At 55.9% G+C, this 26,912-nt stretch overlaps 4 protein-coding genes across 13 annotated transcripts; 3 read left to right on the top strand and 1 right to left on the bottom strand.

Annotated features, from left to right (window-relative positions):
* Nucleotides 1–606: 606 nt before the first annotated feature.
* On the top strand, nucleotides 607–6,087 carry LOC127596788 (interleukin-17 receptor E-like). Of its 3 annotated transcripts, XM_052059643.1 has the most exons (17): nucleotides 607–837; nucleotides 1,427–1,442; nucleotides 1,516–1,605; nucleotides 1,696–1,986; nucleotides 2,077–2,179; nucleotides 2,655–2,803; nucleotides 2,878–2,946; nucleotides 3,069–3,135; nucleotides 3,223–3,407; nucleotides 3,506–3,553; nucleotides 3,725–3,770; nucleotides 3,859–4,001; nucleotides 4,080–4,145; nucleotides 4,209–4,260; nucleotides 4,343–4,450; nucleotides 4,562–5,196; nucleotides 5,268–6,087. In XM_052059643.1, the coding sequence occupies exons 7-17, from the start codon at nucleotides 2,878–2,880 to the stop codon at nucleotides 5,403–5,405; spliced, it is 1,557 nt and encodes a 518-aa protein (XP_051915603.1). In that variant the 5' UTR covers nucleotides 607–837; nucleotides 1,427–1,442; nucleotides 1,516–1,605; nucleotides 1,696–1,986; nucleotides 2,077–2,179; nucleotides 2,655–2,803; the 3' UTR covers nucleotides 5,406–6,087. The 3 variants fall into 3 exon arrangements, with proteins under 3 accessions (XP_051915603.1, XP_051915600.1, XP_051915602.1); XM_052059640.1 differs by having other exon boundaries at nucleotides 4,080–4,260; XM_052059642.1 differs by lacking the exons at nucleotides 607–837; nucleotides 1,427–1,442; nucleotides 1,516–1,605; nucleotides 1,696–1,986; nucleotides 2,077–2,179 and having other exon boundaries at nucleotides 2,188–2,803; nucleotides 4,080–4,260.
* Nucleotides 6,088–6,206: 119 nt separating this feature from the next.
* LOC127596790 (protein disulfide isomerase Creld1-like) lies at nucleotides 6,207–10,044 on the top strand. 2 transcript variants are annotated; one of them, XM_052059645.1, is made up of 11 exons: nucleotides 6,207–6,480; nucleotides 6,777–6,888; nucleotides 6,950–7,032; nucleotides 7,362–7,472; nucleotides 7,588–7,679; nucleotides 7,752–7,931; nucleotides 9,059–9,154; nucleotides 9,231–9,314; nucleotides 9,390–9,485; nucleotides 9,554–9,694; nucleotides 9,772–10,044. In XM_052059645.1, exons 1-11 carry the CDS (start codon nucleotides 6,392–6,394, stop codon nucleotides 9,990–9,992), a joined length of 1,305 nt encoding a protein of 434 aa, XP_051915605.1. In that variant the 5' UTR covers nucleotides 6,207–6,391; the 3' UTR covers nucleotides 9,993–10,044. The 2 variants fall into 2 exon arrangements, with proteins under 2 accessions (XP_051915605.1, XP_051915606.1); XM_052059646.1 differs by having other exon boundaries at nucleotides 6,207–6,502.
* An 807-nt stretch (nucleotides 10,045–10,851) lies between these two features.
* On the bottom strand, nucleotides 10,852–13,135 carry LOC127594404 (methyl-CpG-binding domain protein 4-like). Of its 7 annotated transcripts, none has more exons than XM_052056289.1 (8): nucleotides 12,990–13,135; nucleotides 12,427–12,557; nucleotides 11,902–12,350; nucleotides 11,755–11,814; nucleotides 11,555–11,689; nucleotides 11,320–11,469; nucleotides 11,103–11,206; nucleotides 10,852–11,012 (listed from the first exon to the last, which is right to left on the bottom strand). In XM_052056289.1, exons 2-8 carry the CDS (start codon nucleotides 12,537–12,539, stop codon nucleotides 10,938–10,940), a joined length of 1,086 nt encoding a protein of 361 aa, XP_051912249.1. In that variant the 5' UTR covers nucleotides 12,540–12,557; nucleotides 12,990–13,135; the 3' UTR covers nucleotides 10,852–10,937. The 7 variants fall into 7 exon arrangements, with proteins under 7 accessions (XP_051912249.1, XP_051912270.1, XP_051912242.1 ...); XM_052056310.1 differs by having other exon boundaries at nucleotides 11,902–12,255; XM_052056282.1 differs by having other exon boundaries at nucleotides 12,427–12,561; nucleotides 12,990–13,134.
* Nucleotides 13,136–13,151: 16 nt separating this feature from the next.
* LOC127594388 (intraflagellar transport protein 122 homolog) lies at nucleotides 13,152–26,901 on the top strand. The gene is made up of 29 exons (XM_052056281.1): nucleotides 13,152–13,307; nucleotides 13,820–13,886; nucleotides 14,754–14,838; nucleotides 14,931–15,009; nucleotides 15,092–15,168; nucleotides 15,254–15,320; nucleotides 15,395–15,541; nucleotides 16,168–16,243; nucleotides 16,623–16,814; nucleotides 16,947–17,085; nucleotides 17,830–18,032; nucleotides 18,573–18,710; nucleotides 18,776–18,940; nucleotides 19,718–19,915; nucleotides 20,002–20,142; nucleotides 20,360–20,413; nucleotides 21,020–21,181; nucleotides 21,996–22,162; nucleotides 22,444–22,615; nucleotides 22,790–22,892; nucleotides 23,422–23,562; nucleotides 23,642–23,739; nucleotides 23,895–23,998; nucleotides 24,208–24,373; nucleotides 24,452–24,566; nucleotides 24,646–24,771; nucleotides 25,362–25,438; nucleotides 25,530–25,694; nucleotides 25,808–26,901. Exons 1-29 carry the CDS (start codon nucleotides 13,264–13,266, stop codon nucleotides 25,892–25,894), a joined length of 3,555 nt encoding a protein of 1,184 aa, XP_051912241.1. The 5' UTR covers nucleotides 13,152–13,263; the 3' UTR covers nucleotides 25,895–26,901.
* The last annotated feature ends 11 nt before the right edge of the window (nucleotides 26,902–26,912 follow it).

Genomic DNA, 26,912 nt, shown 5'->3' with positions numbered 1-26,912 from the left:
TGTGTTTTTCTGCTCGTTGGTGGCTCCACTCCAAATGTCAGCGACACAACAAACGAGAAGAACAAAAGAGAAAAACTTTCACAATGACCAGTTTGGCCAGTTTGACGCATACGTCATGCGGGTCAAAATGGCGATGGAAACGAGAGGATCCGAGTTTGGCGTCATCGTGACGTCATTCGACGCGACAGCCAATTGGCGGCGCGAAACGAGACGCGATCATGGCTGCGAGCGTCCCAAACTTTTGAGAGATGTCTGCTAAGTACTGGGGGCAACTCCCCTCTGCCTTTGCAGAAGATAGGGACTGGGGCCACCTGTGAAGATCTGCATGTAATTGATGCCCCCCCCCCAAAAAAAAGTTCGCGAACAACTGTTTCCACGCGTGCCGAACTGCGAGTATGTGTGGGCTGCCTCGACTCGCTTTCAGCTCTCGGTTCGACGTTATTGTGAAACAAGCTAGCAATAGCATTAGCTTCAGATTCTACACTCCACGTGCCGGAGACTCTCCCAGATGACGGGGGGGGTGGGGGGGGCAAACCCTGGATTGGTCGCAAAAAGACAAGAACATTCACACCAATTGATTGACGAATCTCGATTGTTGTTTTGTGGCTGCGGCGAGAGGCGGTGTCAAGCGCCGCGACGAGAAACGCTCCCGGGAGGGACGCCACGCCCACTCGGCGCTCGGCGACCGGCCCCACGAGCGACGAGTCAAGTGTCGTTTCTCGTTCGGCATTTGGCTCCAAAGCGACGATGCGACCGGAAAGTTGGCGCCTGGCTTCCCTCGTCGTCGTCGTCGTCGGGTTGCTGCTTCCCCACCGCGGCGACAGCTTGTCGTGTCAGGTGAGCGAGTGCCGAACGAGCGCAGTCACGCAGGACTCGTTTGCTCCGAGCAGGAAAGAAACGGAAAAGAAAACGTTCGCCCCTGTCCAAAGTGCATTCTTCACCTTACTTGTGCTCCTGTTGAAGTAGCTCCTTTGGACAAATAAAAATGGCTCCCCCGAGCTGATTCGGAAACGTTTTCGCCGCATGTTTTCTTGATAATGAGCTCAATGACTTGAATTCTTGAAAACGGTGTCCCGACGACAACGACGCTCCTCTGGAATGTCGCTCTCCAAGAAGTGAAAGAAAACAAGGTGCTTTGCACTTATGTCAAAATGTTCCTTACTTTTGTCACGGTTAAAAGATGAATAAAAAAAGCACTACGTCATCATCATTTGTCCGTTCCGCGATTGAAGAGAAAAAATGAAATTATGACCAAAGTTCACCCATGTGAGTTGGAGTGTGTGACGTCAGCAAACTGTGTCGTTTGTTCACAAAGTGCGGCGCGGCGGCAAACATTTTCAGCGGTCGTTTGATTAAAAAAAAAAAAAAAAAAAAAAAAACGCAAGTCGAAAATCATTGCGTTTTGTGTTTCTTCTTACGCCACTAGAGGGCCCACGAAAGCGGTGAGTCAAGTCACGTCCTGGCAATTTGTCTTCCTGTTGCCGTCATGATGATGCATGTTGACATGTTGGGCAGCCCCCGAGGCGGAGGGCTGCCCCGTCAAGACCGCCCGCCATCCCTCCGTCAGCAATTGCGTCAGCGTCCAGGTGCGGATTCAACACGCAGGTAGGAGGCGCCGCGTAGCCGCGTAGGCGCTCATCACGAGCCGAGTTGTCGCGGTGGGACGGGACGAAAGCAAATGTTTGCCCGTTCCAGACTTGAGTCTGGCCCCCACCATCGAAATCACCTCCTTGACAAAAGAGACCATCCGGCCCGTCTTCAAATACAAGAGAACAAAGAAAAAGGTTCGCCAGCCCCCTCGTTTTCTCCCATTCTTTGTTCCTCTTCATCATCATCTTCCTCACCAGCGTCACCTCTTTTGGTGTGTGCGTGTGTGTGTGTGTGTGTGTGTCGTGGCGCCATCGGAAGAACGGCAATGAAATTCAAGTGCTGTGTCACGAGAGCTCCGAGCGGCCCGGGCCGCACGTCAACGCCACTTTGAGCTCGGTAATGTCTTTCGGCCTCCATTTTGAGCCCCTTTTCGACACGCCGACGGGTCGCCGGTACTCAGGAGGCGGGCGCTGGTCTTTCTTCCAGTGGGAGGTGCTTATCGACTGCGTGGAGACCAAGGGCCGGCTCCCGCTCAGCGTGTCCTACAGCGCCGCGTCGGTGCGCTGCAGCCTCAACTACACTCTACCAGGTAGCGGGTGGGACGTAGCGCCGGAGAGGCCGTCCGTCGACCGGCCATCCGTTTTCGGGCGGCGGGCGGGGCGCGCCCCGGATCCTCGGGAGACTCTAGGGCCTTCCGTTAGCCTGCCGTGCATGTTTTGGGGTTCGCGGGAGGAAAGGGGAGCACCCGGAGAAAAGCGGGCCCGAGGCCGCCACGGAACGCCTCGTAACGCAAAGCCGCAGAGCGCTAAAGAAAATGATAGCCACCGAGATCTTGGTGGCTTTTTGGCGGGTGCTCCGGCCAATTTGTGCTATACCAGCACATTTTTCTGATTCCATCCGTACCGCATCGTCACGGAGGCGTGTCAAATCTCGCTGGCCGTTCCCGGCGCAGCCAAACAAAAGCCGACTTCCCGGTCGCGGGGGAATCGTTGACTTTGCTCGATGACGGAGGAGGTTGGCGGAAGCCGTAGGGAATGCGTGCGCTATCTCCCGTGTGACTCCAGAGGCCGTGGCCGACTTCTCTGTGTCTGTGGATCGCGCCTCCAAATCCATCAACGTGACGGTGCTGTCGGAGAGCAAAGTCCTCGCCAGGTGGTGCTACAAGCAGAGCGCCCACTACTGCGTCCAACGCCGCCCTTCCAACATCACCGTCGTAAGCGTGGCCGGCACGCGAGCGCCCAAACGCAACATTTCCTGTGATTTGCTTTTCTTTTTTGTACCTCCCAGATGGACCCGTCTCGGAGCCGCTGGGCCCTGCTGGGCTTCCCGTTCCTGCTGCCTTGCGTCTGCGTGCAAGTACGTTGGCCCCCCCCATCTCGCCTTACGTCATCGAACGGCGCCATATTGGGAATTGGATTTCCCGCGGCGGCGGCCTCGGTCGGGAGTCGCTGCCGTCACGTCTCCTCTTGCGTCGGCAGGTTTTTTCCACCCACGCGGACCCCCTCCGCAAGACGGCGTGTCCTCTGCAAGGCCTCCCGATCGCCGGTGAGTACGGCGGACGGCACAAGAAAAAAAAAAGATGGCCGCCGGCGTTTTGGAGATTTTTGTCAAACGCGCGCGGCTCGTCGGCAGACGCGGCGGCGGACGTGTGGCCGTCTTCCGCCGTCACGCTGTACCGGTCCAGCCTGACTTTGAGCTCGGCGTGCCCCGCCCGCGACTTCCCCGTCTCGGCGTCCCTCTGCTGGAGGCGCCACCCGGACGTCTGCGTGCCCTCGCCCGACTCCAGCCTGCTCGCGCGGGAAGACGGGACCGACCTGGTACGTTGCTTTGGCGCCGGCGGACCTCTGGCCGACTTGCCGCCGGGTCAACTCACGGAGACCGCCCGTCGTGTGCCCCCCCCCCCCCCCCCCCGCAGATCTTTGACATCTCCGCGGTGGATCGACACCCTCGGATCTGCGTGAAGGTGAGAGCGCCGTCGCGGCCTCCGGGCGGAAGGTGCCCCCGATGCCCGCCTGGTTTCCTTGCCCCTCAAAGAAGGGAGGTGGCCATCTTTTGACCTTTGACCTTTGACAGCAAAAAAAAAAAAAGGCTTCATTCGCCCGCTGAGTTTCCCCATCTGCTTTTGTGCTTGCAGTTTTCCCTGGGGGGCAGCCACAACGTCTCGTGCCCCTTCCGGGCCGGTGAGTTCAATCTTGTTGACTTTTGTCTCAACGCTCCCCCCCCCATCCTCGCAAAGCGTGACGCGCGCCCCCCTCCCCTGTGTTGCAGAGACGCCATCGTGGCGGGTTTCTCTCCGAGCCGGCCCGTCCATCGACGTGGAGTCGTCAGCGGCCGCCACCTTCCGGGCTCAGGCGTGCGCGCCGAGCGCCGGGGGGTGCGCGGCCCGCGGGCCCGTCCGCGCCGTGGCGGTGGTGAGCGGCCAAAAGGAGGCGGACCGGCCACGCTGGCGCCGCGGCGGGACCTGAAAGCTGCCTTTTTGTCTCCGGCAGGAGGCGGCGTCGGCCGGCCGGATCCACGTGCCCCTCGGCTGGGCGGGCGAGGGAGCGTGCGTGCAGGTAACGTCGGAGCGCCGCCCGACGCCGCCCAACTTTCGCGTCTCACGGCTTGAATTGGCGCAGGTGTGGCAGTCCTCTCCCGCCCTGAAGGGCCGAAGAATCCTGTGCCCGCACCGTGAGTACGCTCGACGCCCCCCCCCCCCCCCCCCCTTGTCGTTCCCCGCGGGACCGGTGGTGCGCCGCCTCTGTTTGCGCAGGTACTCGCGGCAGGCGGGGTGTGCGGGCGGCGGCGGCTTTCTTCCTCCTCGCCGCGCTGGCCTTCTCGGCCGTTCTTCTCCCCTCCCTCGTGACGAAGAGAGCGACGGGTCAGTAGCGTCTTTTCATTCTTTTCCGGAAACGGCCGGCGCCGGTTTCTGCGTGAGAACGCCGGAGGACTCACTCATGCGGAATTTCCTCTGCGGTCTCCCCCCGCGCAGCTCGGCTGTCCATCGGCAAGCCGGTGCTGCTGGTGTGCTCGTCGTGGCGCCACGTTTCGGCCGCCCGCGCTCTGGCTTCTCTGCTCGGCGGGGATCTGAACGCCACGGTGCACCTGGCCCTGGGCGGGGCGGGCGGCGTGGCCGACCTGGGCCCGCTGCCCTGGCTCTACGGCCGCTGGGAGGCCGTGCGGGAGGCGCGAGGAAAAGTCTTGATCGTCTGGAGTCCCGAGGCCAACCGGACCTACGGCAAGTGGAGGCGGCGGTGGCGCGGCGACGAGGCCCACGGGCCTTCCCCGCGCCAGCCGGAGAAAGATGGCGCCGATGAGCGGCCCGCCGACGTGTACCGGCCCTCCGCCGTCATCCCGACCGTGTTCGAGGCTGCCCTGATGTGTCTGGAGGGGGCGCAGCGCCGGCGCCAAGGCGGAGAAGTCGCCCTGGTCTACTTCCGAGGCCTGGGCCGCAGCAGGGACATCCCTCGGAGCTTCCGGAACCTCCCTCGCTACGGCCTCCCGCGGGACTTGGCCCGCCTCGTCCGGGAGCTCGCAGGCCCGAGCGCGACGGAAAAGACGCCGCGGTGGCGCTGTCTGCGCCGACTGCTTTCAACGTGGGCGTCCGTGTGGCTGGAGCGGCAGTTGGTACGCAGATTGCGCACGCCGCTGCCTCCCGTGCAAAAGAAGAGCCGATTCCAAAAATATGGCTTCTTCAGGGTCTTGCCGGCAGAAAGCGCGACGGACGGCGCGGAAGCGGCGGTCAAGCTCGTGTGACTCCCGATGTTCCCGTGGAGAGCCTGACACGTCTCGGTGACGGCAACTCCGCCCTTGGTGTCCTTTGCCGCGCCAAGTAAGGCAAAAGCGTTTCTGGCTCCGAGGTGCGGGCCCTTCGCTCGCTGCCGTACCGAGCCGCCGCCGAGCCCCTTTCGGGCCGATCCGTACGAAGGAGCGCCGACGGCGAGCGGCAAATGGCATCCGTGTTGACAACGCCGAGGTGGTCGCCGGCCACTGGGAAGTACGACGCCTCTTCGGAAGAAAAAAAAAGGGGGGTCAGGCTCTGGAAAGAGGACATCGATGGTTTGAAAGTGGAGGCAGGCCAGGAGGCTTCCGACACCGCCGATCTCCCACGATACAAAGGCGTCCTTTCATCCCTGACAAAAAAAAAAAAAATCAATGATTGAGCCTCGGACATCCGCCAACCAACATGGCCTCTTGTGGCCCCATTCACACGGAAACACATTTTAGCGTCTCCACAAAGCTTTATTCTTGTTTTCAGTTGAGGTCCCCAGGGTGCGTGTTTTTCTTTTTTCTTTTCGCACTTCCACATTTGTTAGGAGAACGTTTTACAAATATAAATATTCTGCCACAGTAGTAGTAGTAACCCGTTTTGGTTGGGTCGGCGTTACTTTGCGCAGGATTCTGCCAGATTAATTGTTATTGATTTATTTAGAGATGTTTTTTTTTTAAGTAAACCCGGTGGGGGCCAATGTGGTACAGTAGTCCAATTTCAAACAGAATAAAAGATCTGCTTTGTTTTGTGTTGTTCGTTTTTCGCTGTTTTCCGTGTTGTGGCGTCATCAGTATTTGAATGGCCCTGATTGGTCGATAGACCATCTCCGGGATTTTGGGGCGGGACTTGTGCTGCGTTCGCGGAAGGTGGGAAGTCGGGATTTCCGAGTAGGATCATTCGGACTTTCCCCGAATGCGGCATCAGTCCCCGGCTCAAAAGAAACGCTCGTCGTTCATTCAAGAGTGTGGACGTCCGACCGAACAAATCAGCCAAGCTTTACTCTGAGATGGCTGCACAGACGGCGCGTTCGCCCGGGCTTTCCCCAAAAATATGACTGCGCCTTTTGAGAGCGCCGGACGAACGGAAAGGACGTCGGGTCGACGAGGGCGAGGAGGCGTTCAAAGCTTCGACTTGTCGAGGTAACGACAACTGCAGCTAACGGTTAGCCATCTTCCACCGCTTCTAATATGACCGCCGCCCCCGCCCCAACAGCACCGGCCTATTTAGTGCGTTTCGTGGGTTCACGCCAAAAACAAAAACGGGCAGGGCAGCAAAGTAAGCTGAGCTAAGCTTCGGTGCTGATGCTGTGCTGACTCACACGGGAAGTAAAGACATGAGTCGTATACAGTGCAATGGATATATAATCTGTACATTTGGTGGCATGCATTGTTAACTCGTTGTCGTGTTTCTTTTCTGGCCGTGTCGTTGTGGGAAGCGCCATGCGGCGGGCCTGGCCAATCCTGCCCACCCTGATCCTGCTGTCGCTCGCGAGGGTCCGCGCGGCGCCGTGCCACACCTGCCAGAAACTGGTGGAGAGTTTCATCAAGGTAGCGCGCTTGCATTTGCGCACGTCGCCCCGCCACTTGGTCATGGACGGCGCTTTTCCAGGGCTTGGAGAGAACGGCCAACAAGAACTTTGGGGGAGGCAACACGGCCTGGGAAGAGGACAAGCTGGCCAAGTATGCGAGCAGGTCGGTCGCCGCGTCCGCACGCCGTCCAATTTGGCGACGGGAAGGAACAGACCAAAACCTTCGAAGCGCACCTCACGTCCCTCGAACAAAAAAGGCTTCACATAAAGGAAGCTGTAGTCATAACGTAGCTTCTCTACATACGGAAATGTTCATTGAACTCTTTGCGATGAACATTTTGACTCCAAAGTCCTACTGGGACGTACGCCGTTGTTGCGGAGGGATGCCATTTTATGCCGCAATATGAATTTGAAGGCTTATTGGGGCCGCAGCCCGTTTCGCTTCGCCGTCAGAAATGAGCGCGCTCGTTTTTGGATGACTTTCTGCTGTAGCGAGACTCGTCTCCTGGAGATCGTGGAGAGCGCGTGCGACCAGAGCGACTTTGAATGCAACCGCCTGCTGGAGCGGATCGAAGACCAGGTGGAGACGTGGTGGTTCCACAGGTAACGGATGCCGCTCAAATCCTCTTCTGCCTACTTGATGGCTACGCCGCTGCCTCCACTTACAAAAAAAAAAACCTGTGAGTCAAGGCGGGAGTGTTTTTTCTTTGCGGCGCAGGCAGCGGGAGGCGCCCGACCTGTCGGAGTGGTTGTGCATCGAGCAGTTGCGCCTGTGCTGTCCTCGCGGGCGCTTCGGACCCGACTGCGAAGGTTGGCCCGAAGGCTCGGCCCTTCGCCATCATCAAAAGGTGACGCCAGCGCGCTAACGCTTTTCCCACGCAGAGTGTCCGTCGGGGCCCGGCGGCGTGTGTGGCGGTTTGGGCCGCTGCGAGGGCGAGGGCACCCGAACGGGGGACGGCCAATGCGTGTGTGACCCCGGATACGCCGGCCCGCTTTGTCGTGACTGTGCCGACGGCTACTACGCGGACAGAAGCGCCAACGCCACCGACATAGCCTGCGCAGGTACCCGATTTCCGCCTCGGCTCAAGTTGACCCCGGTCACCTCGCCGCGAACGGGACGAGAGCGCGCGCCTGTAAAATCCGCCGCCATCGATATGGGTAACCCCTCATTTTGGCGAAAGGTGAAAACGGCGAGGTAGGATTTCCATTAACCCAGTGGTGGTCAAACTGCGGCCCGCGGTCCGGATCCGGCCCCTTGGTCTTTTTAATCCGGCCCTCCGAAGATTGGTGCACAATTATGGTTTGATTGCATTCATTTTGCTTGGACTTGTAATGACAAGTATTTCAACACCAGGTGGCGCACAGGGAGGGCGGGGAAGACGAAGAAAGAGGGAGAAAGTCATGACCATGGAAGGGAAAGTGATATGTACTATATGTGATTAAACAAAGTGGGTAACAAAGTACGAAAGATTCAGGAGACACCCGGAGTCGGAAAGACTCAAATCTACGAGAAGCGATTCTTACTCGGTCCGATTCAGGCCATTTCCATGCTCAGAGTGAATTGCTCGTGGCTCGAGTAAATGAGCATTTCCGCAAACCGGACCACTCATAAGAGTCGGAGAGCAGTCAAATGTGTCGAGCGTGAACAACGGGGGGCTCAGTACGCATCCTTGAGGAGCACCGCTGCCGAGTGTCATGGTGGAGGAGAATGTTACATTATTACTGGCATACAAAGACATTCTGCTATCTTCTTTATTTTCTATTTCAAACTTGTGGCCCGGCCCCCCACAATATTTTCTGCTTCTCATTTGGCCCCCCCGGGAAAATAATTGCCCACCCCTGCCTTAACCCCTTCCCGGCAAGGCAAAAAAAAAAAACTCAAAAGACCCCATGTGGAGGATGCCGACATTTGACGGCGTCTTGTCGTATCCAACAAGAAGAAGCGAGACGCCCCCCCCCCCCCCCCCCCCCCAGCCTCTCTGAACCCAGAAGAAATCTCCAGAGCGGTGCCTGCGAGTGGTCTTGCGCCGCTCAGTCGGTGCAAATTGTGTCCAACAACAAGAACACGAAGAAGAAGCCTCAAGTCAAATTGGGCAGTCACGTGGCTCGGGGAGTCGGGGAGGGGGGGGGGGAAGGATGACGGCGGCGATGGTTGCCTCATTGCGCTGGGCCTTTCCTTTCGTCCGCAGCCTGCTTCCACTCGTGTAAGAAATGCGGCGGGCCGCAGGACTACAAGTGCCTGGACTGCAAAGCGGGCTGGATGCTTCACGACAACAAGTGCGTGGGTGAGTGGCCTCCCGTCGGCCCTTTTGCCGCACCTTTTTGTTCCGCCAGCGCACTGGGTGGGCGTGTGCTTTCTAGACGTGGACGAGTGCGGCACCGAGCTCTCCCGTTGTCCCTCCAACACGTACTGCCACAACACGGACGGCTCTTACGACTGCAGAGGTAAGCGAGCGCCCGCGGCCCAGCCGGCGTCGCCCGGAGCCTGACTTTGCGGCGGGCGGGCGGGCGTCTTTTCAGGCTGCGACCAGGCCTGTGTGGGCTGCATGGGCAGCGGCCCCGCCCGCTGCAAGAAATGCGCGCGCGGTTACAAGCTGAGAGGAGCCAAGTGTCAAGGTGAGGCCGGGATTTGCCCCCCTCCCCCGCCGAGGCTTTGCGTCCCGTAAAACGCCTTCTCGCGGCAGATGTGGACGAATGCGGCCAAGGCGCCACGCCCTGCCCGGGTCTCAACGAGGCCTGCATCAACGACTTGGGCTCCTTCCACTGCGACTGCGCCGACGGCTTCATCAGGAGAGACAGCATCTGCGTTGACAACAAAGCTCCCGGTACGTCGGCGCCGACGCCCTCGTCTGCCGCCGTGACGCTCCTTTTTTAAAAAAATTTTTCCCATGCCTCCCCTCAGCCGGTCCGGAGAAGGGCCTGTTTGACGACATGACGGAGGACGAGGTTCAGGTCCTGCAGCAGATGTTCTTCGGCGTGGTCATCTGCGCCTTGGCCACGCTGGCCGCCAAAGGCGACATGGTTTTTACCGCCATTTTCATCGGGGGCGTGGCCGCCATGGCCGGCTACTGGCTGACGGAGAAGGGCGACGACGTGCTGGACGGATTCCTCAAGGCCCGCTAGGATCATTGACACGCCCCCCCCCCACCCCTGCACAGGGAGGCAGGCCTGCTTTGAAGGGAAACGCTTCAATCATGAGGATGCCGGCCGTTTGTGTTGCCTGGAATGCCGTTCCAGATGTCACGCATGTACAAAGTGCTTTTTTGGGTCGGCAAATGAAGATTCCTGGAAGGGCAGGTAGCAAAACGTTGAGGTCAAAGAAGGACACGGGAAGCCGAGGCGCGCTCCATTTGCCTCACGAGACATCCGCTTTGTTCGTGGCAACGGTATGAAGCCCGCAATCGAGTGTTTCAAGTGCGAGCGATCAATTTTTTTTGGGGGGGGGGGGTCACAAGCGACCATTGAGGATTCTGGCACAAATTAGATTTTTTTTCCCCCCGCGTTACATCTGGCGCGCTGCGCTAACGCACTTTCCAAGTCGCGCTTTCATTTGACCCTGTATGGACAGTCCGTATGGTCCGTCTGCCGCCGCTTGAGTTGTCACGTTTGGGCGGCAAAAAGTTCATTCTGCGCCTTTTCAATAAACGCAACACAAGACAAGTCTGGTTGCGTTGACGTTTGTTGCGTTGACGTTGGTTGCGTACGTCGTGGCGGCAATGGCAGGGAGGGATGAGACGCAATGGAAACGAGTCTCTCGACGTTGATTGCGGGATTGGACGCGGGACGCCGATCAACAGCACCCGTGAGGCAGAAAAAAAAAAAGCTATCTTGAGCTATTTGCATTTTCTGTTTTGGAGTTGGAGCCACGTAAGAAGCATTGGCCGTGCTTTGAGGTTTGACCCCCCCAAAGCAAAAGCACCTTGTTTGGGGGTGAAGCGATGACAATGTTGTATCAATGAGTCATCAAACAGGCACGACAAACAACAAAAAACACAATTTATTGTCCCTTTTGAGTTGGGCTTTAAAATGCAAATCTTGCTGAAAGCCGTCGATGTGGCCGCGTCGTCTTCAGATTCCCAGCGCCTCCTGGTTTTGCCACAGCCAGGCGTGATATTTGTTCAACATGTGATCGTCGGGCGTCACCTGGAACAAAAGACGGCAGGGCCAAGATGGGCACCCCAAGTCCCCCCCCCACTCCCCCCCCCTCCCAAACTGAGAGAAATGGCGACTGACCTGCCTCCATTCTTCCACGCAGAAGATCCTGTAGGAATCGTTGCCGTACTTCCCGATGCCGTGCAGCTCCACGGGGTAGCGCCACGCTTTGCTCAAGTATTCGTCTGCGCGCAGCACAAGATCAACGTCCAAGCGCGCCCAAGCTGACGTCAAAGTCAAAGGCGAGCGAGCGAGGATTTGCGGGCGGCTGCTCGCAGAGGACAAGAATTTCATTCACCTGAGAATCTGATGAGGATTTTGGCCCGAAGCTGAAAAAGGCCCAGCGGCTTGAGGAGCTGCGACAGGAGCTCGCGGTCGGCCCGGCGCGCCGCCTCCGCAGACGGATAGCGCTCAAAGAATTGCCAGAGGAGCGGAATGGCCGTCTTACCTGCACACACACACACACACACACACTCGCACTTTTGCAAAGTGCGTGCCAGCGTTCCGTTTTGGGGCTGTGCTAGCCAGCTTACCACTGGTCTTATTGAGAAAAATGGTGGCCACCAGCAGTTTCCAGGCGTTATGGAAAAGGAGTTCTTGGACAAGGTGGAACGGAGAACGAGGAGGTGTCCACTTCTTGAAGGCCTTTCTTCGAGGGGGGCTGGGACCTTCACACACACATGGCAGAGATGACATCGGCCACATCATTCACGCACGGCCGGTCCCGACGCACCTTTCCCACTGAAGTAAGGGCTCCTTGTGCGTTTGTCTTGGGAACTTTGGCACTGTGCTCCTACAAACACAACAACGCCACGTGAGCTTGAGTGGAAGAAGGTGGTGGGGGCTCATTTGGACACCCCTGACTGACGTTGCGGCTTACTGTTCTTGGGATGCGCCACTTTTTTGCTTGCAGCAGTCGCATCAGACGGGAAGTCCTCCTGTCGGTCGTCGAGGGCAACCTTCCATCTTGGATTCGGTTCGCCGTCCATCCGCTCCTCAGCTTCACCTGCCTCGACGGCGTTCGCATCGGGAGGTTTGCCGCACGTCCGCCGCGCTCTTGGCGGGCCCGGCCTGTCAGTCGCTTGGCTCTCGGCTGCATGGCCTTTGTGGGAGGAGCTTGGCCTTTTCACTGCTTTCGGAGGCGGAGCCAGTCTTTTGAATGCGTCCTCCGGGACGTCCTGCTCGCCATCTCGGGTTTGTTTTTCTCCAACAGGGAGACACTGCGTGCACGGCGCTGTGAAATCCAAGAGGTTGATGTCCACGTTTTGAGCCTTTTTGACAAGGAACGCTCGCAGAGAAGCTCTTGATCGAAACCTCTGCCCGTGGGGACTTGAAAACAGAAACGTACGCTTGGTTGGGCGGCGCTCAGCCGAGTCAACGCGCTTGGCTCGACGGAGGCCATTACCTGCAGATGTACACGTCCGCTTTTCCCGCCGTCTTGCCCGCTCGGCGCCGCCGAACCTCCCTGGTCCAACCTTCGGGCAGTGGGGGCTGGTGGCAGCACGCGCACCCATCCATCTGGGTTCCACTGTGTACCTTTCTAGCTGCGCATACAAACAAAAACCCTGAAATGTGTGGAACGTTTCTGCTGCATTTCAATGAGAATTCAAGCTGGGGGATTTTGGAAAGGTCGCACACGAGAAACTTTCATTGTAATTCTTCCATCCATCCATTTGCTGATCCGCCGTATGTCGAACCAGTTTGGAAAGAATACAAAGAGTACAGATACATGCCAAGAAGGACTTGAGTCCACACGCACGGTTCGTACGAAAGCGCAACTCGAAGTACGAAGGGTTGATCAATTGGGGTGCGCTCTATCGCCGCAGGGGGGCACTACAAGGTCCCTTAGCGTTTGATGGGGCAGAAGAAGAGCCCTCCCGATCCGCGGCTGTTTTGTCGCTAAAATTGCTACGAAAATCCTTACTTTCCCCAGACCTTTGCCAGAAAATCAATCGTTTCCATATAAACGTGCTTTCCTTGACCCGCCGGACCAATCAACAGCAGCGTCGAGTGGTTTGATTTCAATCAATTGGCGATCCCGCTTAGCATCCCGCCGACTGCTTTAGGGAGACAACTTTGACGTCACGAGCGAGCAGGAAGCAGGAAGTGTGAAGCAGGAAGTCAGTCTGCGTCTGCGTGCCCCTCCCCCGCCCCCGGGAGTCCTGACTGGAGAAGCCAACATGAGCAAGTGAGCAGGGCAAACAACCTGTGGATCCAAATTCGAGTTGGAACCTGTCAAGAAATGAGAGCCGTCTTGGTCTGGAAAGAAACAACACGTCAGCATTGGTGAGCGTCTTTGCGTTGCGTTTACGTCATCGTCATGACCGGGCAGGATGCGAAGCCGCGCGATTAGCAACAGCGGTTGCTATGCCAACCGCTCCTAAGCCAACTAGCTGTGTGTTGCTAGGTTAACTAGCAACCTACTAGTGTAGGTTAGCACGGCGCAGGACAACTGACACAGACGCATTTGCTTCATCACAATGCTTGACCCCGTAGGAATGCTAGTTTACACATTGTGCTTTTGTTGGTGACACAATTGAACGTTTAGTCAGTGCTAACATTGAGAGGCTAGCACGTTCGAGTCCAGGGGATGTCACATCTACGGTTTGCGGGCCAGATCGGGCCCTCCATGTCCATCCATCCATTCATCCATTTTCTACACCGATTATCCCGAAGACAGGCGTTTCCTGGCCGTGTGATGGATGTATGTAACAATGTTGCGTCTGTTTTTCCGCTGCACGTCTGAAGCAAAGCGTTCCTTTTTGAGCGCAGCTTTCAATCCGACTCTTTCCTTGCAGTGTTTATGACCTTGCCTTCAAGCCAGATGGCACTCAAGTCGTAGTGGCGGCGGGCCTCCATGTCCTGGTAAGTTGTGACGGATGCCGTGCTGCTGGATCAACAGCAGTCGAATTGCTGGTGTCCAACTCAAGGCCCCGGAGCCGGATCGTGTGTCGACTTGGATGAACCTCACTAAAATCTGTCCCGAAATTGTCTCATCTTCCGTACCGCTTGATCCTCACTAGGGTCGCGGGGGGTGCTGGAGCCTATCCCAGCCGTCTTCGGGCAGTAGGCGGGGGGACACCCTGAATCGGTTGCCAGCCAATCGCAGGGCACACATAGACGAACAACCATCCACGCTCACAGTCGCCCCCTAGGGACAATTTGGAGTGTTCAACCACCCTGCCAAGCATATTTTTGGAATGTGGGAGGAAACCGGAGCACCCGGAGAAAACCCACGCAGGCCCGGGGAGAACATGCAAACTCCACACAGGGAGGCCGGAGCTGGAATCGAACCCAGTACCTCTGCACTGTGAAGCCCACGTGCTAACCACTGGACTACCGGGCCGCCCGCCGAAATTGTCTCATCCCCCACAAAAAAAAACGGACTCATCCATTCATTTGTTGAGTAATAATGCGATATTTTTGCGGATTCACAACGTTGCACCCAACGTTCCCTCTTAATTTTCCATCCGTCTGAGCATTGGCGCTGCTCGGAGCGCGTTGAGCAACGTCACACATGCAGTCGTCGTCCAACGATTAACAGCTGACGTTTAGCTTTCCGATCGACGTATTCTTTCATTGATGTATTTATTGTATCATATTTATTTGACGATAGGGCTGCCATTTTCTCCCTTGGAAGTGGTCTGAATGAAATGTATTTCGGGCTCCTTGCCCCATCGATCAGTCGAGTGTGACTTGTCAGCTCCTTGGCAAATGCTGTGTCTGTGGCAGGTGTATGACGCCTCGGACGGAACCATTATTCAACCTTTAAAAGGACACAAAGATGTCGTCTACTGTGTGGCTTATGCCAAGGACGGTAAGGAACTCATTAGTCTTTTTGCGATTTGGCATCTCTTTCTTTTTGTCCCGGCCGCTCACTGTCGTCTTGCAAACCGCCTTTTTGCGCAGGTAAAAGGTTTGCCTCCGGCTCGGCAGACAAGAGCATCATAATATGGACGTCTAAACTGGAGGGGATTTTGAAGTACACGTAAGTGGCGTGTCATTCCGCCTTGTGAACGAAACGCCATTTTGGAAACGTGACTTTGCCGCTGGTTGGTCTTCCCCTTTAGTCACTACGACTCCATCCAGTGCGTTGCCTACAACCCGGTCACTCACCAACTCGCTTCCTGTTCCTCCGGCGACTTTGGTCAGCACGCGTGTTGAGTTTGCGTCGCCGGCGGTTCTTGCGAACGATGTTTGGCGAGCGTCAGCGTTCTCCTTTCCCCTCGCAGGCCTTTGGTCGCCGGAGCAAAAGTCGGTGAACAAACACAAAGTGAGCAGCAAGATAACATGTTGCGGGTGAGTCAAGGGGGCTTCCTTCCGTCAACCACTCGCGTCAAGCGCGCCTGCGTAATGGAAGCGTTTGGCCGCAGGTGGACCAACGACGGGCAGTACCTTGCTCTCGGCATGATGAACGGCGTGGTGAGCATTCGCAACAAGAACGGCGAGGAAAAGGTCAAGATCGAGCGCCCGGGAAGCTGCGCCGCCCCGGTCTGGTCCATCGCGTGGAACCCATCCAAGTGAGTCTCGTCCGTCCGTCCTTCCGTCCGTCCGTCCGCCTTGAATTGGATGAAAACGGGAGCGTTTCGGGAGGGCGGTTCCACATCGGCCCGACAGGTGGCAGCAGATAGCCAAGAATCTGAGGCAGGGATGAGACGTGATGACAAGTGACAACCATTCGCGCTTGCGCTTCAGTCCGGTTTTTTTCAGACACTTCAGCTTCTAGCAAACTTTTGGAAAAGGCAAATGATGACAAATAAAAATGACAAATAACGCTTTTCTTAACTTATCCTTCAGAACAATTGCTAATCATCTTTTGCGAGGACGTCGATGATGTGAATGATTTTCCGCCATCGTTTTCAAAAATGATTTCGAAAGGCAGGAAACCGTCGCTCAAATCTCAAACGCGCTTCCATTGTCAAATGACAACGACGCAATCGCAGTGCCTGATCCCTGGCGAGCTCACCGTGGTCTTTGGACTGTCCGCTGACCTCTGCCATCGCAACGGCTCCCGAGCGCGAGTTGTTTTGCAGCCTCGCACCTGTGAAAGTATTGACCGTATAAAAAGACGTGCCGTCATGTGCATCCGGCGAAGCGCCATGTTTGCCCCCCCTGCTAACACGTGTTCTTCGCTGTGCTTCCCGAGGGACGAGCAACATGACGTTCTGGCCGTGGCCGACTGGGGTCAGAAGCTTTCCTTCTATCAACTCAGTGGAAAGCAGGTGACTGACCCGAGCGCCGTTTATGAGTGCGAGAAGGGAGCGACGGAGGGTGTGTGTGATCATCTGTGGGTTGTCGGGCTGTGTCCCCCCCCCCCCCCTTGACAGAGAGGAGAAACAGATGCGTGGAGGGGTGTAATTAATAGCGAGCTGCGCACATAGGCTTTGAACAGCAAGCTCAAAGCTCCTTCAAACAAAGATGCCCTTTGTTATTTTTCTCCAACGTGATCTTTTAAAGCGACTCTTCAAAGGTTGGTCGGATGTGGTGTTGACTGCGAACGGCGATGGCCCAGATGGTGGAAAACGCTAGGCCGGGGGTGTGTGTGTGCATGATAAATCAAAGGGGTGCCTTTTCAGCCGTCTCTTTTTGTGTCTGCGCCAGATTGGAAAGGACCGGACTCTGTCGTACGACCCGTGTTGCGTCAGTTACTTCTCCAAGGGCGAGTACATCGTCATGGGCGGCTCCGACAAGCAGGCGTCCCTCTACACCAAAGACGGCGTGCGACTGGGTGTCATTGGCGAGCAGAATTCCCGGGTGTGCGCCTGCCGGGTCAAGCCCGACTCCAATTTTATGGTGAGGCTTTTTCATCCCCCGCTTTCCCTGCGTGTGGATGTTCCAACCACAGGAACATTCTCCCACCCTCGCAGTCTTTTCCTGGATGTGTTAATGAGATGCGGCGCGACGTTGCCGTGGTGTCTTGTGCAGGTGATGGGCTGCCAAGACGGCACGATCGCCTGCTACCAGCTCAACTTCAGCACGGTTCACGGCCTGTACAAGGATCGCTACGCGTATCGAGACAACATGACCGACGTCATTGTCCAGCACCTCATCACCGAAGGAAAAGGTGCGCTTTTGCTCCAGCAACCCACCGCGACAATCATGAAACGCGCGCGGTTGCCATTTGGACTCGCGTGACTTCCGAGGATGATCCTTAGAAGGGTCACGGGGCGTGCCGGAGCCTATCCCGGCTGTCTTGGGGCAGTAGGCCGGGTAGGGGTTGCCAGCCCATCGCAGGGCACGCAGACACAAACGACCGCTCGCGCTCACGCTTGCACCTCGGGACAATTTGGAGTGTTCAATCAGCCCGCCACACCTGTTTTTGTCATTTGGGAGGACCTGCAGAAAAGCCACGCTGGCACGAGGAGAACACGCAGACTCCACAGAACCAAAACCTGCGCCTTTGCGCGCTGAGCTCGACGTGCTAACCGGTCGACCGCCTCGCCACCCCATACGTCAAACATTTCATTCAAAACAAACAAAACCAAACAGTCATCGCACTGACCACATTGGAATGGGCCTGTTTATTGCTCACTTCACATGTTTCAACAATGGAGACCACCAAAAGGCACTAAATGAAGCTTCATGAAGCTTCATTTGTCCTTTGATGGACACATTTCATTGTTTACGCATCAAAACACAAAAATACAAAATTTCAAAGGTGAACTTGGGTTTTGTTTGGTTATTTTATTTATATATACTATATATATATATATACACACACACTGTATGTATATAAAACACACACACACACACACACACACACGGTATGTGAACAACTTTTTGTTCTTATCCTTGCTTTCTTCTTCAGTGAGGATCAAGTGCGGGGAGCTGGTGAAGAAAATCGCCATCTACAAAAACCGTCTGGCCATCCAGCTGCCCGAGAAGATAATCATCTACGAGCTTTTCTCCGAGGACGCTTCGGACATGCGCTACCGCATCAAAGAGAAAATCCTCAAGAAGTTTGAGTGCAACCTGCTGGTGGTCTGCTCCAATCACATTGTCCTGTGTCAGGTTGGAATGGAAGGGCTTCGCCGTTTCTTTTGTCGCCGAGTACGACCGCGGAGGCTCTTTTTGCCGAGCGATTTGACGCAGAGCGAGCGTCCCGCAATTTGGTGCTCGGTAAACATTGCGCGGGCCTCGTCTCGCCACGACTCGTCGCAACCCCCAAATAGTCAGTCAAGGCAAAGGACCACGTGAAGGCCATCCACTGTGTGTCCTGAGGAGAAGCTGCCATAACACGTAGCTTACCTCCTTTTAAATCATTCCCATCTTCCTCGCACACACACACACACACAATTGCGCGTGCTGGAGGTTGATCCTTTGGACGGCTTTTCGACACTCCAAATGGGCTGTTTTCACGTGGGATGTCGGCCTCGACGTCAAAGCAAATCTTTTGTTTATCTTTCCAGCGTCCTGTTTGTACTCTTGTTTGAATAAAAGAGCGGTCGGCCAAAAAAAAAGAAAAAAAGGTGCTTGGAGGAAATGAGGCAGGTGATTTACACACTGTGACGTGATGTCAAGCCAAGCACTTTGCGCCGATGTGTTTTCCAGGAGAAGCGGCTTCAGTGTCTGTCTTTCGCCAGCGTCAAAGAAAAAGAATGGCTCATGGAGTCTCTCATTCGCTACATCAAAGTCATGGGTGGGCCGCCGGGCCGGGAGGGCCTCCTGGTGGGCTTGAAAAACGGAGCGGTGAGTATGTCCGCATCTTTGGGGAAAATACAGGGAGCCCAACAGGAGCTGCGTTTCTCCCGCAGATCCTCAAGATTTTCGTGGACAACCCCTTTCCCATCACGCTGCTCAAGTTGTCGACGTCGGTGCGATGCCTGGACATGAGCGCCTCGCGCAAAAAGCTGGCGGTGGTGGACGAGCACAACACTCTCCTGGTCTACGACATTATCAGCAAAGAACTGCTTTTTCAGGTGGGTGAGCGGCGCGGGTGGCCGGCCACCCGCGTTTCCCCCACCGAAAGAACACAACGCCGGGTGTTTACCTTGGGATAGAAAGTGTCGACACCCCCCTGTTCAAATGGTCGATTTTTCTGATGGAAAAAAAAATGGCAGACCAACAGCAAGTCTTCTTGTCTTTTTTTAAGATAAGATAAGATAAGAAAAACCTTTATTAGTCTCACAATGGAGAAATTCCCAATTGACGGCAGCAAAGTTATGAAAGGAAGAAGGAGAACAACAAAATATAGGAGCTGCTGGAAAGGCAGCCACTCTCGCGGCGCCATTTTGAAGTCAAAATAACAAGAATAACACAAGACAACACATAGGACACAGACAGTCGTGCAGTCCTAACCACTTTTCCATCACGCACTTTGTTGTTTGAAGCAGTTTGAGAGGAAAGAGGAGCGAATCAAAGTGTCCTTTCTCCAGTGGATCAGAGACGTCATGCTGAAAATGTGCACACGTCTGCTACAAGCTAAGTTTTGAAAGCAAACACAAAGCTGTAGCATCCATTGATGAAAAGAGATTAGTTCACTTCTCCTGTCCCACATAATCCGCTTCAAACTCCAAGCCGCGACTCCCAGCTCCAAATCCGCATCGGCACTCCGCGCCAACGCTCCTTTCTTCTCATCGTCGGCTCCTCAAGACCTCCATCCATCCAGCCGCAGACCGTTCAACAGCACCGATCTCTCCGCTTTTTTGTTTTTTTGAGCAGATGTGTTTCTTTGTTTCTTTTTGCGTTCCCTCCAGGAACCAAATGCTAACAGCGTGGCCTGGAACACCCAGTGCGAGGCCATGCTGTGCTTCTCCGGCAACGGCTACCTGAACATCAAGGCCAGCAACTTCCCCGTCCACCAGCAGAAGATGCAAGGCTTCATGGTGGGCTTCAACGGCTCCAAAATCTTCTGTCTCCACGTCTATTCCATGTCTGCCGTGGAGGTCCCTCAGGTGGGTGCGCCCAGAGCGCCTCAAAAAAAGGCTCGCCCCACCACCGTCGCGCGTTGACGTTGGCTTCCGCTTTCTTCTCCCGCCAGTCGGCCCCCATGTACCAGTACCTGGAGCGCAAGCTGTTTAAGGAGGCCCACCAAATCGCCTGTTTAGGCGTGACGGACAGCGATTGGAGGGATCTGGCCAGCGAAGCTCTGGAGGGCCTCGATTTGGAGATTGCCAAGAAGGCAAGTTACCCCCCCCCAACGTCAGAAAGATTCCGCCTCATCATTTCCTGCAAATGGCTTTTGCGGGCCCACAAGTCTGGGGGGAGGCCCGGCGGATTCCCGGACCCCCGTTTGAGAACCGCCGACATAAGCCGCGTGTCTGTTTTGAACGTTCGATCCGCCATTTTGTGCGCGCGTGGCGGCAGGTGGCATGTAAATCCTCTCGGCTGCGTTGCAGGCCTTCATTCGGATACAAGACCTTCGCTACTTGGAGCTCATCGACAGCATTGAGGTAAGACACGCTCCTTTGCTCACCTTCATTTTCATTCATTCATTCATTCATTCATTCATTCATTCATCTTCCGAGCCGCTTGATCCTCACTCGGGTCGCGGGGGGTGCTGGAGCCTATCCCAGCTGTCTTCGGGCAGTAGGCAGGGGACACCCTGAACCGCTTGCCAGCCAATTGCAGGGCACACAGAAACGAACAACCATCCACGCTCACAGTCGCCCCCTAGGGACAATTTAGAGTGTTCAATCAGCCTGCCACGCATGTTTTTGGAATGTGGGAGGAAACCGGAGCACCCGGAGAAAACCCACGCAGGCCCGGGGAGAACATGCAAACTCCACACAGGGAGGCCGGAGCTGGAATTGAACCCGGTACCTCTGCACTGTGAAGCCCACGTGCTAACCACTGGACTACCGGGCCGCCCTTTCATTTTCAGTCTCTTTTTAATCGTTTGTGCGCTTGCCAAAGCTGACGGAAGCACGCCACGATCAAATTCGGTGCCACATAACGTGAATGTCGAATTCTCGGTGTCATGAATTGTCATGACGTGCCCACAAAAGATTGGAAAGAATGAGCTCAAGCGTGTGTGTGTGTGTGTGTGTGATTGTCAGGCAAGGAAGAAGAGGGGCGAGAACGACAACGACTCGTTCCTGGCCGACATCTACGCCTACCAGGGGAAATTCCACGAGGCGGCCAAGCTCTACAAGCGCACCGGCCAGGAGCCCAAAGCTTTGGGCATGTACACTGACCTGCGCATGTTCGACTACGCCAAGGTGATCCAATCGGCATTCACGCGAGCGCGTCGGACCTTCCCATGTGGGAGCTCTTTTTACGGCCCCGTCGTCTCCTCATAAATCTTCCTGCGCAAATCATGCGAACGGCACGCGGCGTGCTTTTACACGCGCATTCTTTCTCGACGCAACGCTATTTCTGGAGCACTTAGAAACCAGCTCGGCTGCAGACAGTAAAAAGCACAAAAAACGCCCCCCTAAAAACCAAGTCTCGTGACGATTCCAAAGTCAAACAATAGAAACGAGTCTCGAGGCGAGTTTGAATGATGGCCAGCGAGGTGGGGGGGGGGGGGTTCTCTGTTCATCCCAAAGAGAGGGGGCGGCAACGCAAAAGGCTCCATCCCCTCGGAGCTTAGTTCTCTGGACCCGTAATGGTGTCCGGTCCGCAGACCAAGAGGTCGGGTGGGGCCAGGCCATTTCAAGATCAATTCAAGGATGTTGAGAAGAACTGGAAAAAAGGAGCCAGCGGAGTGACGCGCGCCCTCTTGATACGAGTACGAGGCAAGGGCCGAGGCGCAGCGTTATGGAGCAACTGGAAAGGAGGCTCGGCTGGCTCCAAAGTCAAGTGCGCTTGAATTTTCCGGCCGCGTTGTGACGAAGGCACACGTGACTGTTTCAAACGCTCAAGAGTTGTAAATGGAGCCTCTGGTATTCCACGGATTCCTCGGCGCTCGCTTGGTGTTGGAGAAAAACATTTCCGATTAGACCAGGCGGAAAACGAGATCGGTCTGATCATTTTTTTTCTTTTCCCCCCCGCCACTGAAGATGACGACGCGCGTTTGTTTGCACGTTGCAGGACTACGTCGGGGCGGCGGACCCAAAGACGTCTCGCATCCTGATGGCCAAGCAGGCCGACTGGGCCAAGTGCAGCAAGGAGCCGCAGGCGGCGGCCGAGATGTACATCTCGGCCGGAGAGAATCTCAAAGCCATCGACGTGTTGGGAGAGCACGGCTGGGCCGACATGTGGGTGCCTTCGGGGATGGAGCCGTTGGTTGCCGTCGGTTACCAGCGTTGTCACGCCGATGCCAAATTGCTTTGAGTGGAGGATCATTCACTCCCAAAGACGTTTTGAAACGTCTTTTCAGACTCGGTCTAGAATTGGCTGCTAGCGAAGGAGTTAACGTTGCCGTGACCTCACAAAACAGGAGTTTGGCTCTTGTGGACGGCACCCGGAGGCCTCATCCACAAGCTGCCCATGGAGCTCCTGCAGCTGGGATGTATTTTGATTTCCTCCTTTTCTCCAGGCTGATCGACTTGGCTCGCAAGCTGGACAAGGCGGAACGGGAACCGCTGGCCAAATGCGCCTCCTATTTCAAGAAGCTGAAGCACCACGGCTACGCCTCGGAGACGTACTCCAAGATGGGCGACTTGCGGGCCCTGGTGCAGCTCCATGTGGAAAGCCAGCATTGGGACGAGGTCTGGCCCCTTTCTTCTCGCATCCACTTTTAACGCGTCACCGAACGTCGCCAAACGTGCGCCACAACTTAGCGCCTCGCCTGACTTTGATATGACATCAAATTGTTGGCATCGCCTGATTTTCTTTTTTTTTTTTTTGAACAAGGTCGCGCCTCCACCGTTTTGTCTTCTCAGGCTTTCTCACTGGCGGAGAAGCACCCCCAGTTCAAAAACGACGTCTTTGTGCCTTACGCTCAGTGGCTGGCTGAGAACGACCGTTTCGAGGAGGCGCAAAAAGGTGAGCAGACGCGTGAACTTCCCGCATCCGGTCGGAAGGTAAAACTCCATTTATCCGTCGTAGCTGCCTGACTGGAAACGACGGAGCGTGTTGACGCCGAGGCGGTCGCAAAGCCCCCGACAGTTTTCTTTCAAAATGTACAATGACGGCTTCAAAAGGGCACCTTTTGGTTAGCGTAAAGAGTTGTCCTCTTCCCAGCCCGACGGCAAGATAGGACTGAGAGAGGGGCCCAACGATGTCGAGGACGCGTTAGCATGTTTTTGGCATAGCCCTTGAACAAGCCGACAGCCCCCCCAGCTGCGCTTTTTCCGGGCAGGATTGGCGGCGGGCCGCGGTTGCGTCAAGCTGCTTCTAATTAGACTCTGACAGCGGCGCTAGCTAACGATAGCGCGCGCGCGCACATGTTGCCGTTTGCCTGCGGCAAATTCTTTAGCGCTGAGCGGAGAGCTTTGGCGCCAAACGACAACAATCGGGGCCGTGGCTGAAATGAGGCCTCGGCGCTCACGACGCTCCGGTTTTGACTCCCTAGCGTTTCACAAGGCCGGGCGCCAGAACGAAGCCGTCAGAGTGCTGGAGCAGCTGACCCGCAACGCGGTGGTGGAGAGGCGCTTTGATGACGCCGGCTACTACTACTGGATGCTCTCCATGCAGTGTCTGGACATCGCCAGAGGTGAGGCCCGCCGCGTCCCGACGCCTCTCGGATTGGTCGTTTCATTCGCTCTCTCTCTCATTCTGTCTCCTAACAACAGAAAACCAAGACCAGCGAGATGAAATGCTGACAAAGTTTGAACATTTCCAGACGCTTGCAGAGCTCTACCATGTCTACCATCCGATTCAGCGCTACACGGTGAGAGCGCTTTGCCCCTTGCCCGCACCACCTCCAAATTGGTTACCGTCTTGTCACCGTTGGCTTGCTCACACTGGCCACCTTCTGGTACTCGGCGGTAGTGACCAGCAGCCATCCCGTCTTTTCTTTTTTTTTTTTTTTTTTTTTTTCTTCAGGATGAGCCCTTCAGTTCCCTGATGCCAGAGACGCTGTTCAACATCTGCAGGTTCCTCCTGAGCAACCTCCCCAAGGACAAGCCGCCGCCGGGCATTTTTAAGGTGTATCCTTCCCTTCCACACAGCGCCCCAAGCGGCCAGTCCGCGCCGGTGCAACTTGCGATGACGCCGGTGATGATGGCCAATGATTAAAAAAAAAAATCATTTTAAAATCACGTCTGCATGGCAACACAACTATGCGGACCCTCAGACGAGCATGATTGACCTCTCGGCAGTTGTTGGTTTATTTTTTTATCCTTGACCGGCTCCCAAGTAACACCTTGTACGCTTTGGCCAAGCAAAGTCGCAAACTGGGCGCCTACAAGCTGGCCCGACTTTGCTACGAGAAGCTGCAGAAGCTCCACATTCCGTCGCGCTTTCAGGAGTGCATCGAACTGGACAGCCTCACCATCCGGGCCAAGCCCTTTCACGACAGCGAGGTTCGTGGCACGGCGGCCGCTCATCGCTCTTGCGTTCACACCCGTGACACCTTTTCCTTTCCTTTCTTTTCCAAAAAGGAACTGACGGAAGCCTTGATGTGTTACCGCTGCTCCAACAAGCCGCTGCTGAACAACCAGGGCACGGCGTGCCTCAACTGCAAGCAGCCTTTCATCTACTCGGCCTCGTCGTACGGTGAGCGCCGCCGCCGCGGGCGCCATGACGACGACGCCCGACGGCAGACTTTGAACATCCCGAGCGGTCGTGTGCGCAGAGGTGCTGCCGCTGGTGCAGTTCTACTTGGAGGAAGGCGTCGGCGACGAGGAAGCCGTGTCTCTGATCGACCTGGAAGTCCCTCACGCCGAGCGGAGCGACGCGCCCTGGCGGCATCTGGACAACGGTAAGCCAAATACGCTTTTGCTCACCGCGCCGCTTCTTTGAGCTAAGCCGCCGCCGCTAAGTCATCTTAGCCGTGGCGCTAATAGGGTTAGCGTGTCTCATCTTAATGACGCTAACCCCGGAGAGCCGCCAGCCCGAGTGGCGGGACTAAAGCCGCATTAGCCGGCGGGACGCTCAAGGGCAGCGAGGCCCCCGGCTCTCCGCCGGCCCCCAAACAACCGAGGTGGCGCTTTCGACACCTAAGCTCTTTAAGTCGAGGCAAAGAGGCCGCAAGACCGCCTTAAGCTTTTGACAAAGCCAAACGCGCCCGCGGCCGGCCGAATGACAATCGAGTCACATGTCATTCGGGTGAGGGAGATCCCATTTGAGGTGGGAGGGCCTTTATTTTCAGGGGTGGGGGGGGCTCTAAACGATGGCAAGAAGCAAATTAAATCATTTGGGAGGAAAATGGGCATCACCGAATGCTTTGTTTTGGTTTCCGTGGGCACCGCAAGCACTATTTGTTTGCAAGCCCCTGGAAACGGACAGAGCACGTTCAGCACCGGGATCGCCGAACGGGCCCCGCGGTCAGCATTTGTGGTGCGCTTTCAGATGCGCAGGTGTTAAAGATGGACGACGGTTTGGAAGATGCCGAAGAAGACCCCTTCACCCCCAAGATGATCTTTGAGGTAAGAAAGGAGAGAAGGTGTGGGTGGCGCGGCAGCGTCGCTGTGCCAGAAGACGAGGCGCAGGAGGCGCGTGACCCTTTCCTCCGAGCAGCAGGGCGGCTCGCACTTCGTCCCCGTCAAGGTGAATCGTTCGGTGCTGCGCTCCATGAGCAGGAGGGACGTCCTGATCAAGCGCTGGCCGGCGCCGCTCAAATGGGAGTACTTCCGCTCGCTGCTTCCCGACGTCAGCATCACCATGTGCCCCGCCTGCTTCAAGGTACGCGGCTGGCAAAAAGTGGCCCGACGCTCTCCTGGCGCTGGCGCTCGGTGGCGCGCGGCGACGCGTCCTTTTGCGCTTCCCGACGATGCTGCGCTTTTGTTTCCGGGCAGATGTTCCACAGTGAAGACTACGAGCTTCTGCTGCTCCAGCACAACCGCTGTCCGTTCTGTCGGAGGCCCATCGATGAGCCCAACTGACGGACGGGCGACTCCTGCGCGGGGGCTTCCTCTCACGCGTCGCCCGAGACCACCGAGCCGGGCGGGGGCCGTTCCTCCCGAGCGCGCCGGCCGGGGAGCCCGCGTCCCCGCGGATGGAAAGGCCAATGTATGAATGTCCAAAGATGTTCCGGCCTTTCTGTGGACTCTGCGTCTCCGCCCGGGAACTGTAACATACATTTCATATTCGTTCCCAGTCAGCAAAGGCATCTGGCCCGGATTCAGCATGAAGCTGGCACGGCTGGCCTGGCATAATGCATGTGGGCCCAACACGGCCCAGGAGTGGCAAAGGCGGCACTGGCTTGACTCTGGCAAACCGGTTGTGGAGTGAAGTATTTGGGCCAGAAATCAATTTACAACTCGGGGCCCATATATGGCCGGCCAGTATTGAGCCACCCTTAAATGCAGTTTCACATTTATTTTTTTTCAAAACACAGCCTTGTTTTACAATTGCACGCCGATGCGGAATTACATTCAGCACACACACACACACACACACACACACACACATACGCGCGAGGTTCAATCAGGCCCGCAGGGTAATTTACACATGAAAAAAATGCATAAAAGACACCGAATGAATATTTTTAATAAGGTCCAATTCATTGAGTATCCGCGACGGGACACTGTTTTTGACCAGAGAAGAAGACAACAGCAGCCTCAGTCCGTCGCTGAGACAGACCCATGACAGCAGACGCTAGCAATAGCAAACATTTACCGGTACACATTTAATAGCACACTCAATAGTTTGTAAGGTGTAGGCAGGGATTACATTTAGATTTTATATGCACGTGTAAATGGTTTAAAACTTCCTTTCTTTATACATCTTGTTTAACCAAAGTGCATGACTATATTTTTCAATACCAATTACTTGTTAAAAGTTTGTACAATCAATGGGATCAGTTGTTCACATTTGTTGACGGAAATGTAAGGTGCTTCATGAAATGTTTTGTAAAAGATACGTTCATTAAATTTCAACATTTTCCGAATGTTCTTGTGC

The sequence above is a fragment of the Hippocampus zosterae genome, chromosome 2 (assembly GCF_025434085.1).
Source record: "Hippocampus zosterae strain Florida chromosome 2, ASM2543408v3, whole genome shotgun sequence".
Classification (NCBI taxonomy): Eukaryota; Metazoa; Chordata; class Actinopteri; order Syngnathiformes; family Syngnathidae; genus Hippocampus; species Hippocampus zosterae.
The sequence above is the reverse complement of the archived record's forward strand: the minus strand, read 5'-3'. Positions and strand labels throughout refer to the sequence as shown.